The sequence below is a fragment of the Pyrus communis genome, chromosome 15, assembly GCF_041283825.1.
Source record: "Pyrus communis isolate YQ-2024b chromosome 15, ASM4128382v1, whole genome shotgun sequence".
Classification (NCBI taxonomy): Eukaryota; Viridiplantae; Streptophyta; class Magnoliopsida; order Rosales; family Rosaceae; genus Pyrus; species Pyrus communis.
In genome coordinates this window covers 18,444,458-18,458,297 of record NC_142579.1, presented here as the reverse complement: position 1 = coordinate 18,458,297, position 13,840 = coordinate 18,444,458, and the positions used below count along the sequence as shown (strand labels likewise).

At 35.6% G+C, this 13,840-nt stretch overlaps 1 protein-coding gene and 1 long non-coding RNA gene across 2 annotated transcripts; one reads left to right on the top strand and one right to left on the bottom strand.

Annotated features, from left to right (window-relative positions):
* Window positions 1-588: 588 nt before the first annotated feature.
* LOC137717491 (uncharacterized) lies at window positions 589-2,624 on the top strand. The gene is made up of 2 exons (XR_011065780.2): window positions 589-991; window positions 2,201-2,624. It is a non-coding gene; the product is annotated as an uncharacterized LOC137717491 (long non-coding RNA).
* A 4,564-nt stretch (window positions 2,625-7,188) lies between these two features.
* Window positions 7,189-12,934, bottom strand: LOC137746606 (bifunctional riboflavin biosynthesis protein RIBA 1, chloroplastic). The gene is made up of 7 exons (XM_068486619.2): window positions 12,413-12,934; window positions 11,834-12,170; window positions 11,493-11,708; window positions 10,788-11,110; window positions 10,190-10,319; window positions 8,411-8,707; window positions 7,189-7,843 (listed from the first exon to the last, which is right to left on the bottom strand). The coding sequence occupies exons 1-7, from the start codon at window positions 12,460-12,462 to the stop codon at window positions 7,577-7,579; spliced, it is 1,620 nt and encodes a 539-aa protein (XP_068342720.2). The 5' UTR covers window positions 12,463-12,934; the 3' UTR covers window positions 7,189-7,576.
* Between the last annotated feature and the right edge of the window lie 906 nt (window positions 12,935-13,840).

Here is a 13,840-nt window from a genome sequence, read left to right as displayed (position 1 = left end):
GTGAATGTGCAAATTTCAAAGTATAACTTATGAATTAGTGTCTAAGCAACGATAAATAGAAAAGACTCTACTATGGGATTAACCTTCACCATGTACATTTGTTTTAACTTTTAAAATAAACTATGGATATTAACTTAAAAAGAATGAAAAATTTTAACATGACTCAAAAATTAAAAATCTAAAATTCTATTTCCCACCCCCAAACTCAAATCACACATTGTCCTCAAGGTGTGGAAAATAAAAGAAACAAAGAAACAACCTTACAAAGAAAATTAAATATTAAAACGAAACCTAACTAAACCTAACAATAATTAAAAGATAGTAAAGAAAAATAAGAACAAAAACGAAAAGAAAAGGGACAAAATAAATAGATAAAGAAAAGAAAAGAATGCACCTGGTTTGAAAATGTGGACCTGGCATTGGACATGGGGTAGGATGCAAAGAAACACGGCGCAAGAGTGGTAGCCATGGAAACCAGAAGACTGGGCCCTAAAAAAAAAAAATCCATGCACTTAACCAGCCCACGTGATGGCAAACACCACAAACAGAAGTCACACGCCTGGCACACGTGCAATACACATGGGTGACTGAAACCCTAAAGCTCCACTATACAAATTAAAACATAGCCCATTGCCATCATTTTTCCTTACTGAGAGCTATCTCGAGCTCAGAGCTAACGGCTCTTTATCTCTAACCTTCATCCATCTCTATAGCCATGCCACCATAGCCATTTTGTCCAAAATCGTGACTGATGTTTAAACTACAACCTGCCACCCCCAAACTTCGGGTTTGAAAAATGAAAACCGGGAACTCTAAAGCCATACATGCAACCCCAGATCCATCACATTGCGTAGCCAGCACTGGGATTTTTGCCCTCCATGGCAGATAAAAATGCTCACTCTTATTCTCATGCATATGTGTATCTTGTGCAGGACTTTCAGATCCACCACAGGAAACAACCCAAATCGCAGATCTTAAGGTTGAAAGAAAGGTATAAATTTTCAACTGCGATTTGGATGAATAGATTATGTGAATATGTGTCTTTGTGGTCATTTTGTTCATGTGGTTTGGTCAGTGTGTGGCTTCTATCTCGCATCCATTGGTCTGAAAGTCTCCAATTTTTTTTTTCTATGCATGCTGCCATGAATAATATGATGAATATTGAGCTCAACAATGCACCAACTAGATCCTTGGTTTGCATGAACAGTTATGCTCTCCTTCTGTGTTGCTTGGTCCACCCCCAAACTTGTATGTAATGGAATTTGTAAGTGAAAGAGAGTGAGCGAAAGTTTCCAAACAGGGCAAAGAGTAGCACAGTAAACCCCCACTGTGAGTATTTCAGAACTGTTCATCCATTGAGGTCTGATGAATGTGGATGAATGAATGCTGCTGAAAGCATGATTCAATTGAATTTTGCGCGCTTAATGGATATTTAGGGCCCTTCGAGTCCAAATGCAACCTGCAAAAATACAGATTAAAATTCTAATTGGAAGAAATCCCAAAATAAAATACTGATTAACTCAAAACAATTGCTGTTTTTGTGTTTTTCAATTTTTTTTTTTTTTTTTTTTTTTTTGTTTTTTTGTTTTTTTGTGTGATAAAGACTAGAAGGAAGAAAATAAAATGAACGAAAATAAAGAGAAAAGAGTTTAGAAAAATTGGGTTGCTTTCCAATAAGCGCTTTAGTTAATGTCTATAACTAGACGGATTTGAAATCATCACATCACTTGTTAGAGTTAACCACTTCTTGAGCATCATACGGCAACAGTAGATATGGAATGAGTTGTTGTTTATCAGCGATTGAGTTCTTTATAATTGCCCTTCTATGTGAATGAATCTTTGTGATCAAATAGGTTCCCCTCCATCGATGCTTGTGTTTTCCTTGAACTGACTTCAATCTTGTATTTAATACCCACAATTTTTGCTTTGGTCAAATTTCGTGACTGAGAATTGGGCTGCCACTAAGCTTTTTCTTCCTTCCCTTGTAGATCTTAGCTTGCTCGTAGGACTCACCTAGATTTTCTTTAAATTTGAATGCTTATACTGCTGGACCATCCGATTCAGCAACATAAATTGTATCAGTAGTCATCTGCCCTGTATCCAAATCGATCAATGTGTTTGAGAGCTGATCATGCAGCATATTGGATGTTAAATTTGTGTGAACCTCTCCTAACATATTAACACTCATGTCTTTCTGCAGGCTTTGTGGGAAAGGTTTTGGTGGCACATAAACATGGGTAGCACTCGGTTCTGGTGGGATTATAGGATCAGCATGTGTTGCTTCTTCCCTTGGGTGTGAACAACAGGCAGATGGCTCCTTAGTTCCAACACCAACCTCTCGATCATCATAGCTTATCCCACAGTTTAATGCTTGAATCAGAAATCCTTGATTGGTTATTTCAGTGTACAATTCAGTTGATTCCAACAATTTAGAAAGCTTGTACTATACAGGAAGCTCCTGTGGCACATTAAACTGCTCAAAATAATGCTCAAGATGCCTTTGCAAACTTGGGGTGTAGAACTCTGAATATGGATTGTTCCAATTTCTTTTTGAGTTGTTTCTCATATTGATATGCTCCTTGACATAATCTGGAAAATATTCCTTCTGAGGACATTGTAAAATATTGTGGGTCTTCAAACAGCAAAGTGCACAAATTGTAGGTTTAAATCCATAAAAACCCCATTTTGCAAATTCAGGAGGAGGAACAAATTCCATTGTTGCACAAATTGTAACCTAAAAAAAATAAAATAAAATCAAGTAAATGAAAAGATATATACAAAAATAATTAACTAAGAGTTGATAAACACAAATTATTTAAAATAATCCCCGGCAACAGCGCCAATTTCTTAATAGGAATTTTACCACCTGCCAAAATAGGGATAAAAACACTTAAAAATACTTGCAAGAGAACAAGGTAGTTATAGTATAAACGGCTCAAGTAAGGTCGTTTTCCATAGGAATTGAATGAATAATTTATGTAAATACCAAATCTTAATTAATTATTTAAAAACAAAGATTGGAAAAAATTGATTTTATGATTTAAAATAATAAAAACGAATTTAATAGAAAATAATTAAATAAAGTGCCAAAATAAAATAAACTAAAGGAAAACAGTTTTTGAAAATTAAAATTGTAAAAGCTTAGGGTTCCGATGTCCCCTTAACAATCCTATGTAGATTTATCAATTACTTATGAATTACCCATACAACTTTGAAGGTTAGGTTTTCCTAATGCATATTCTACTCGTGGTATTCAAGTTAGAACGTATATCAAACATGCAATCCATCCGTGATATTTAGATCAAATATAAACATGCATAACTCATTATGCTTTGTGAAAACCCTTTGAAAAACCATGCAACCTCTAAGACGTGGTATTCATTCTAGGTGAAATTACAACTATCAATCACAAGAAGCAATACTTAATTCCTTGGTGGTATTCCGACCGAATTGCATCCGATTACTTATCTAAACATCATAATGGTAGCTAAGCATTAAGATATAGATACAGTTTAAAGCACAATGATTAATAATTCAAAGCATGCATGTATAATATCATAAGCATTTAAATAAAAACTACATATTCATGCTAAGGCTCAAGGCATCGCCCTAGCAAACGGAAATTAGCTACGAACAACCATAAAACAAAAGGAATTTATTGATATAGAAAAAGGATAGAAAACACCTTTAAAATACAAAGCGTCAAAGTCTAGCTAAATTCTCCACGTACGTTCCTCCCAATGTTGCCTAGAGAACCCTAATGGCTAACAAGCATTATTTATACTAATACAAAATAAAACCCTCAAAGTCTTAGAGTAAAACTAGGAAACATAATTAAATAATAAAACAGAAAATAAAAGGTTTTCTATTTGAACTAGAATTTGGAGTTCTCAGAAAATCACACTTTTGACTAACCAAATCAACTCCGATTTGGTCCCAAAAAGTCTCTTTTTAAAACTGAAGACGTCTCCTACAAATTCTCAGAAGGAATCGTCCTCAAAATACGCCATCTTGACCTCCAAAATACCCAAAATGTCCAAAAACGTCAATTTGGGAAAGCTATGCGCTAGGCCTTCATTTCTTTGCTACGGCCAAACGACTTGGTAGAAATATCTGGAATTTTGGTATAAACATCTAGAAAAACTCATAAACATCCTCCAATTGGAATTACTCCAAAATTCATCCGTTTGATCACTTTTTGCTCCAGAAGAATTCGAATGTCCTACACAGAAAATATATAACAAAGTATCAAAATTCTATCAAAATAACTATTAAATTAATACTAAGATTAGGGTAAAATATATGGTATAATATGGACTCATCAATATTCCTCTTCACTTGTTAGTGAGAGGATTTAGATTCAATTCTCGTCAAAGACAGATTTGAACCATATTATTACTAGCTCATTATAAAGCTAAGCTCACCCTTGTCTTTTTTAGTGCGGATAATATCATTTGTTTAAAAAAAAATTGATTTTCCAGTTTAACTCAATCTTCTATACCAATTGAGGGTTGGTTCGGTGTGGGATACCAAACAGAAACCACCATCTCGATTTCCAAACCGAAATATTTCGGAATGGGCTTTCAAATCCCGAAACCGAACCGAATTTTTGAGATTTCCGAACTTCGGGATGCCCAAAATTTTTTTCGGGATATCGGGACGGATCGGGATTGATCCTTTGTGCCCAAATCCAATTCATACGAAGCCAAATTGCACCGTCACTCTGCTATTCAAAACAAAATTAAAGACAAAAATCCTGTAAAAAGCTCAAAATGATAAACAAACAAATCCCAAAACAAAATTCAAATCAAATAAAGAATCAGATTACAACCCATTATTATTATTATTCTTATTATTATTATTATTATTTTGAGAAAGGACTGCAACCCATTAAAAAAAACCACATAATTAATCATGAAGACCTGAAAGGATGGTTTTTGCTCCGATGCGACGATGGCAGGTTGGCAAAGCTTGTAGCGAGGAACACAGGATTTGGGTTGAGCAAAGATGATGCAGATGAAGGAAGAGCTATTTTGGGAATCGAAAAGATACAGAGGAGGAAGAAGAAGGGAGGGAATAAAGGGCAACAACTATAGGACATGAAGAGGCAGTTCTTATGTCAATAGTCATAGCCACTGACCTCAAAAATGCAGAGGCAGAGGAGAGAACAGAGGCGAAGAAGTGAGAACTTGAGAGAGATGAAAGGGTTGAGGGTTGAGGTTTCAGTGAGAAATGTGAGAGAGTGAGAGTGTTAAACCCTATAACTTAGATTGGACAATTGAGATTAATATATTAATACATATTAAATACATATTATATATTAATATATTGTTGTTCGGTTCGGGATTACCGAACTAAAGGTTTATCGAAACTGAATCCCATACCAAAAGTTTCGGGATTTTCGGGTTTGGGTTTTTTTTTTTTCGGGTAGGATTCTGGAAATTTGGGATCGGATTCGGTTTTTTGGGTTATTTTTTTCCAGCTCTAATTGAGACGAAGCCTAGTGTCTAAAATAAGGAAAATCGATTGTACTTTTTAGTGTAGATAATATTATTTGTTAAAAAAATTTAATTTTTCAGCTCAATTTATTTTTCTATGTCAATCGAGACGGAGGAGCCCTAGTGTCTAAAATAAGGAAAATAGAAAGATAAAAAAAAAGGGTAGCTCTCCTTAATCTGCCCCGAATTTTGCTGTCAGTTTCACTTTTGCAGCAGAGTCAAGTCCTCATAAGTCGTAAAAATAAATAAACAACAAGAAACAAATGATGCGAAGATAATTTTATTTTTTTTAGACAAGTCCTTATCTCATTCTAACGGATTTTTTTTTGGTTGAGTATATCGATATTTTTATATTAAGAGGAGGAAGAGTTTGGTACAACTACACATTAAGCAGCTTAATTTGGTATCGAATACGTTATCTAATAGATTCAAACTAAGACCTTTCACTTTCAAGTGAAGAAGAATACGACCAGACCATAGTATTGAATGACAATGCTTTTGAATTTCTTGATGCGCAAGAAAACAATAAATACAATAAAAAGTCTCCAGCCATGTCAGCATCGGATAAGATCGGGCAGATATTATGTACAATGAAAAGCCCTATTTGTTCATCATATATCATGTGACCAGTTTTCGTTAGGCACTATTTCTATTTAATTTTAAATAAAAAAATTCAAAATAATTTCGTTTGACACAGTTTTCGTACATTATATATGATGAACAAATGTGATTGAAGAATCATAAGATCCTCACAAAAAGAATAATTCTCATTCGTAAATAATTAAGCTCTGATTGACAAGTAGTGTGGGCTCGTTTTGAATCGGGTTCCATGATTAGGAAATTATTTCCGATTTGTTTGGCCATTTTTTATTCACACTTAAAAAAAAGTTTCTATTATCTGCCGGTTCCTAATTTGACACTCGGGCGCTCAATTTTTTAACGCTAAAATAAAATGCATAGAGACGTGTAAAAAGGTGCGAGGAATAACTTTTATAACTCGGCCAGCCAGAAAATTTGAATATAAACCCCAAAAGACTAGCGATCATCGAAAAGATTTCTAGGATAAGTAGAATAGAAAATATGACAACAGAGATAAACTATACACAGCCTGTATCCAAAGAGATTCTCGTTTTTTGGTAAAAATAAGGACTAATTGTGGGGCCTATTATACATCGAACTTCAACGATCTAAACTATTTATTTTTTTCAAGTCTTCATTCACAGATCATCCTTACAAAAAATCAATTTAAACTGAAATCATTACTTATTTGATTGTAATGAAGAAATTTTCTTGTCCTTTTTTTTTTTAATTTTTATTTTATTATATATATATATATATATATATATTTTTTTTTTTTTTTTAACAAACCATTATCTATAGCATTAAGTGGCTCGATGTTCTTAAAACATACTGTTCGTCAAATTCTTTGTACTTAATTAAATGTCTTAAACATTTTCGATTTGACTAATATTTTGCAACGATTTTCATTTTTACCAATAAACAAAATCCCTTCGGACAAGGGGCCATGAAATCGTTTGATAACACTTTTTACTTTTTCTCAAAGATATCCAATGATCATAATAATTCCTGCGAAACTCTTTCATTTCATATTTCATAGAAATTTATTCTTATTCTTACAAAGCAAATAGCATTATTCGGTATGCGATCAAGTCCAACAACACTTGAATAATAAACATTCAAAAAGAGCCCACTAGCATTGATGTTGCAAATACGTGAGAGATGTTAGATACAACAAGTGCACGTAAGTTTCTCTCGTAATCACGAGAAAAATAACAGTTTAAAAAATGTGTTAACCATGAATACAATAATCTCAGCCTCAGAATTTGTCCTTAGCTATTCCATATCATTGCCAATGACAAAATTGAATCCGATCCAGCCTTTATTTTTCCTGCAAGCCAAACACAAATCTTCCTCCTCCAATGAATGGATGTATCTAACAAAGCACCAACCACATTTGAAATGTAACATAAAAGTTCTTGTCACGTCATACATATGAATAACTCTGATGGTCACCTACCCCTTTGATTCTCCGGCTGTTAGCGTGGAAACCGACGTGTTCATTTCTCGGACACATCATTAGATTGGTTGTCAAATTTCGAACTACTTTCATCGATTGTGCCATTTACATGACCATTGGATTTTGAACCATAGATGTGCCCCATTTTTGCCCGTTTGGTCTCCAGGTATTTCCGATTCTCCATAGTTATCGGTGCCAACAATGGGACTCTGCCAGCAATGGCCAAACCATAACCCTTGAGGCCAATATATTTTGCAGGATTGTTAGTCATCAGCTTCATCGTTCGAACACCTAGATCTCGTAGTATCTGCAAAAGAATTGAGTCATGGGTTCAGATATCAAGACAATCCACCTTACGCTATGGGAGATTGTATCAAGAACCAAGCCTAGGAAAATCTAAATGGAATCTGACTTAAAATAATTTCTAACAGTTACAAACATAATTACAACAGATAGTAATTCAAATTACAATTTGATAATGGCAGCCAACTCAAAAGACCTGAAGCAGACGGTTCCCAGCCCTGATGCCAAAAATTTTCCAACATAGCGACGAGAAAGGAGCTATAATGTGATGAAAAAACTAACAGTATTTTAGAGTCACCTCTGAATCAAAGTAATTATGATTTAATGTTTACACTATAACACAAATGAATCCCCATCATTTGTAGATCCCCAACAACGAAGAAATTTTATTAAAATGGGATCAAATCAATTCCGAAATTTGGTCACCCATGAAAGGGACAATTTTCTAGTGAAAGAGAGGCTCATGTACGCAACACTTTTAACAGTATGACAACACATCTACGAGAAAAGATACGCAATGCTGAAAAAATGATGACACAAATGAGATGATTTACTATTAAGAAACCAGTACCTGTGCACCTATGCCATACTCGCGAGAATCAACTGGTAATCCCAGCTCCTCATTGGCTTCAACAGTGTCACGCCCAGCATCCTGCAGTTTATAAGCTCGGAGCTTGTGACCCAAACCAATTCCTCTACCTTCATGTCCACGAAGATACACCAAAACACCCCTACCAGCTGCTTCAATTTGCTTCATTGCAAGTGCCAGCTGTTTTCCACAGTCACACCTGGCTGACCCAAATATGTCACCAGTGAGGCACTCAGAATGTACCCTAACAAGTATTTCTTGCCCATCAGCAATGTCACCCTGTACATTTCAAAATCCTGCAAATTGTTACTTACAGGAATAAACATTGATCAAACACAAAATATTGTCTTTGTTTGTCATCCAACCTCACGATTCAGTGAATCTCCCGGTTAGTGATATGAAAGTGTGATACAGAATACAACCATGCTATGGAAAGACAGTAGGCCCATCAATTTATGCAGATAGAAGGAAAAATTGATGCAGTTGAAAGGAGAGAAAAAAAGACGGGAAAAATGTTGAAGAGATGGATAAAGAGAGGCAATTAGGGGCTACAACAACCTATTTCTTTATTATCACACACCAATATGCCAAAGTTTGAAATCCTATTACAATGAGGCGTTTCAGCGAAGGCAATCCCATGAAAATAAAGTACCTTAGATGTCCTCATAAAGTATTGAGAGAGCAAGATAAATAAAATCCTAAACTATTCGAAAAACAGATAGATAAACAGCTATCCACAATTCTAATTCCAAGAAATAAAACATTAAATAAATAAACATAATTTCGAAGCTCTTTCTGTCCCTTAATAAATGAAAACTACATTCTTAAATCCATCATCAAATAGAGTCTGATAAGAAACTTTGGTTACAGAAACATGCTATACATAATAGACTAGCTGGTAGGTGGTAGAGGATAGACAATTGCACATCCAGCTAGAAAACTGTGGAGTCTTGGGCTGGAAGATGCAAGTGCAAGCTCCCAAAGAAAAATATAACCTAAGATAATCTTCCTCTAACTTAGCTTTCAAGTTTCAACCCTTCTGGTAGATCCTTCATTGAGCAAAGATAATATCCCTAAAGGTTTCTACGTGCTGTCAATAAAGAAAAGTATTAACAGGTGTCTATGAGCTAGTTCAATAAAGAGAACTCCATGACAAGTTGACAACAAATGACTCCTTGTAGCATCCGACACTTTGACCATTGAACAGTCGATTTCTTACACATCCATTTGCTCACAGTGGCTGATTGTTCATGACAAGACACTGCCAATAATATGAAGCAAAGCCTTAAAAGCATGAGGTGCAAGCCTCATGATTAACTGATATAAGCTTCTAAAAGCATCTAGGGTTATTATCCTAGATCCACTTGCCGAGAATCAAGATATCAACTCAAAGGCCTTTCATGTCATCTCTGTCATTTTTCTGAAGTTTTCTCACCAGACACACATCTGAGGACTCCCAAGTAAGGGATTCCAAAAGTCCATACTAAGAAATCAAGTACACAACATCTGGTATATCTGTATAAAAAAACCGAACTCTAAGAAGAGAGCAATATAATATCTACAAAAACAATCGCAGGTAACTAAGTCAATCGAACACTGACATAGTAGAATGGTAACAGCAGGAGAATTCTACAGACATAAGGATGGTAAATAACAATCCACAGACTGACGATTATACCAACGGCTATTTATGATGGGTGTTGGATAAAGAAGGTTAAATAGTTTTAAGGGGAGAATACTCTAGGTCAATGATTTGCTTACTTTCACCATAGCAATGTGCTCAATCCCATCGAGCAATGATTTATAACAGTAGGCTTCAAATGGACCCCACATTGTGGGTATTCTTGCAGCTCCAGCCCTCTCTACCAACTTATCTCGTTTCCTCCTATATCTGAAAGTTACAATTCAGAAACATCATCATTTGAATTTCTTCCACTAATTTAAAGAACATGACAAAAATCGACATTTAATATTTACTTGTCCTAACAAAATATACCAAGAAGCAACAATAACATTAATTCATTACTTTATAAATAAGTTAGTCTATCGAAGAAAAGGAAAGAAAAAGGTGCAGGGTTTTTTGACAGCCCTGAACCATTCTTAACTGATTAAAAGGAGTAGAAGTTATAATTATTTGAAGTATATTTAAGCTGTCAAATGAACATTCTTCACTAGCTCGTAGATGCTAACTAGAGGATTGCAGGATGACCCAGTGTTTCAGATATATGTAATAACCCTTATCAGTTAATGAAACAGTTTTGTAGTCATCTTTAAACTAGTCAAGTATTAAGGATTTATGTGGTAACTACAGCTAGCACACTTTGAACTCATAATGTCCAGACATAATCATTCAGAGTACCTTATCAAATCAGCAATGGAAATAATTTTCAAGTTTTCTGCCCTTGCAAATTCACGAAGCTTTGGTAACCTAGCCATAGAACCGTCATCATCCACAAGTTCACATAAAACTGCTACTGGATCAAGCCCAGCCAACATAGCAAGATCAACTGAAGCTTCAGTGTGACCAGCTCTTTTTAGAACTCCTCCCTCTCTGTACTTTAGGGGAAAGATATGTCCCGGGCGGTTGAAATCTTCAGGTTTTGAATCCCTTGATGCAAGTGCCAAGACTGTAGCAGCTCTATCATGAGCTGAAACACCAGTTGTTACACCATGTTTTGCATCCTATGGAGTCCAAAACAATTGAGGTCACCCACATCAGAGTGTTATAAATCAGAAAACAGGTATATATTCAATAAAGTAATAGATTAAACTTTCACTATCCATCCCCAAGACAAAGACAAGGTTGGCAATACCAACTCTAGTCAGCTCCACTGTCCCTAAGAAATATTGACTCAAAATTCAGCCATGTATATACAATATCCTTTTCACTCTTTCCCTATCCTTTGAGAGATCCAACAAACTCGGATGAAGTTACTGACCAGAATAGTAAAATACATGGAACAAGAAGCCTGTGATCATGATAAGGTCATTGTTCCCCTCCTAATAGCGCATCTCAATATGCATAATTGGGTTTGATGTTACTTAGGAGAATTTAACTACATACCACTGAGACAGTGAATGCCGTACAAAGTTTTTCTTCATTCTTTGTCACCATAAGTGGAAGTTGCAACCTCTCCAAGTCATCTCCTTTCATGCTCACACAAACAATCCCAGTTCCGTGCTTCACAATAAATGCCATAGCTTCTGGTGTTGCCAAGGAAGCTGCCATTATAAGATCTCCCTCGTTTTCTCTATCTTCATCATCTACAACGATAACCATCTGCAATATTTTCTTGAATTAATGATCTGCTATCTTATCCACCTCCAGAAAAATTAAGCACAAGAAAAAAGAGAGTAAACAGATCCCTTAATTTCACAACAGAACTAGCTGAGGAAATGACCAACCTTGCCTTGACGTATATCTTCAATGGCCTCCGGAATGGAGGAAAATCCTTGTACAGGGTGATCTAGATCATATTCATCATATTCGGTAGAGAACCCACTAAACGTCGGGGTTGTTTCAGCTGAAAGTGTTCCAAAACCTAATGTGTCAGGTTGTATTTCAATCCCAGTTGGGTTGCCATTAGAGTAAGACAGGAGACCATCTTCTCCCAGCAAAGCTCTTGCCTTAATTGATCCCTTGGAACCAAGGCACAATTTCCAAGACACACTCGGTGTGACAAAACCGGATAATCGCCCATTTGCTGCAAGCCAAGTTCCAGGATATAGACTAGTGTGCCCTCTGAAGATAAAAACTAGTTAGACATGTATACATACCCTATTTGAAGATTTAACATTGAACACACATTACATACACAATGCCTCAATTCCAAAACATGAAAAACCTCGATTTATCCCTCACAATTTCAGGATTAACACTTCAGATCACTGTGGTTATTCAAATCAACAAACGGATAATACAAAGTTTAAACCCGAGAGAGAGAGAGAGAGAGAGAGAGAGAGAGAGAGAGAGAGAGGGCTTACGGAGAAGGGGAAAGAGCCATTGAGGAGCAATAGGGGTTGACGGAAGCCATTGGAAGGTGGGCGTAGAGCTGCTGCTTTCAGGCTTTCAGGCTTTCAGCTGTGTTCCGTAAGAGAGAGAGAGCCGGCGAAAGAAATAGAAGAGAAGAGGAAGAGAAAGACAAGTCGGAGACGCAAAGGTGGCGGCGTCGGATTGGTCAACGAAAGCCGCCGCCCAAGCAATTGCAGAGAAACCGAACGGAATGATTCGATTCAACGGTTCATATACTGTGGGTCTTCTATCTGACGTCAGCACTATCCCGCCACCTTGGTTTTTGTGTCATTAAAAGCACGCCAGTGCAGCGCAGATCTCCAGGTTGTACTAGAATATTCGAAAAAAAGAAAACGTTGTCTTTGATTATTGACAATTAAGAATTAAGAAAGTCGTGTTTCGGTTGCTTCCATCTTAGTTTAGGTGCGGTCTGTCCGGCAACCCGCCGTCTTGACCACGTAACTATTCAACTAAGGGCGTATTTACTTAGCATTGAAGTAATAAGATTATAAATTCGTTAAAATGGAGAAGTATGCTAGGCTTCATAATAGACGAGTCATAATAACGTGGTTCAAATTATCTCTTGACGAAAATCGAACCTAAGATCTCTCACTTGCAAGTGAATAGGAATATCATTAGATCGTAATACAATGTGCCAATCAGGTATTAATTGAAGAAGGCAAAAATCCAAGGGAGACACTCTCATTAAATAGTTTACTAATCAGAATAAAAATAGCGCTAATTTCTATTTAAGCTGTCTATAATGTTCAGAAACCAGTTTGATTCTCATCCCGCTTTGCCCAATCCGATATCCCTCAAATAGAATTCGACTCTACCAATACCAAAAATCGGACTCTTGATTTTATGTGAGGCAGACATTACTTTTCATTATTTTTGAGTTGATAAAAAAAATGAGTAATTCGGAATAGGAATGACACCCATTTATCGTTTCCTTTAGGTATATGTAAACACACCTTAAATGTTATCATTGACTTATAATGTAGATTAACTCAAAATTTTAACATGATAATATCAATCTATCATTGTATTAGATACAAAATAAATCGTTAATTAGTACTACAACATAGCAATATTCTTTCACTTATAAGTAGGATATCTTAAGTTCAAATTTGATAAAGGGCTAGTTCGATATTAATTATATATAACTGGCCCATTGCGTGACTTGAACCAAATCTTCATCCCTTATTGTTAATATATCGGTGAAAAAATAATAATATTCAAATCACTCCACCATACACAAGAATCTATTCATTTTTTGTGAAAATTTTCAAAATTAATTTTTGATTGAGCTAATTTTGATAAAGTTAATTTTGTGGGTTTGAAAGAGTATCTTATGTGCTTTTCACAAACTAAATTTTTTGATCACTTTTAGTTGATAA

Bases quoted from the DNA above. Each gene is read 5' to 3' on its own strand.
- LOC137746606 (XM_068486619.2), bottom strand. From the start codon at position 12,462: ATGGCTTCCGTCAACCCCTATTGCTCCTCAATGGCTCTTTCCCCTTCT. The intron at 11,709-11,833 runs GTTGGTCATTTC...AAAATATTGCAG, and splicing joins AAGATATACGTCAAGGCAAG to ATGGTTATCGTTGTAGATGA. The intron at 8,708-10,189 runs GTAAGCAAATCA...TGAAATGTACAG, and splicing joins AGCACATTGCTATGGTGAAA to GGTGACATTGCTGATGGGCA.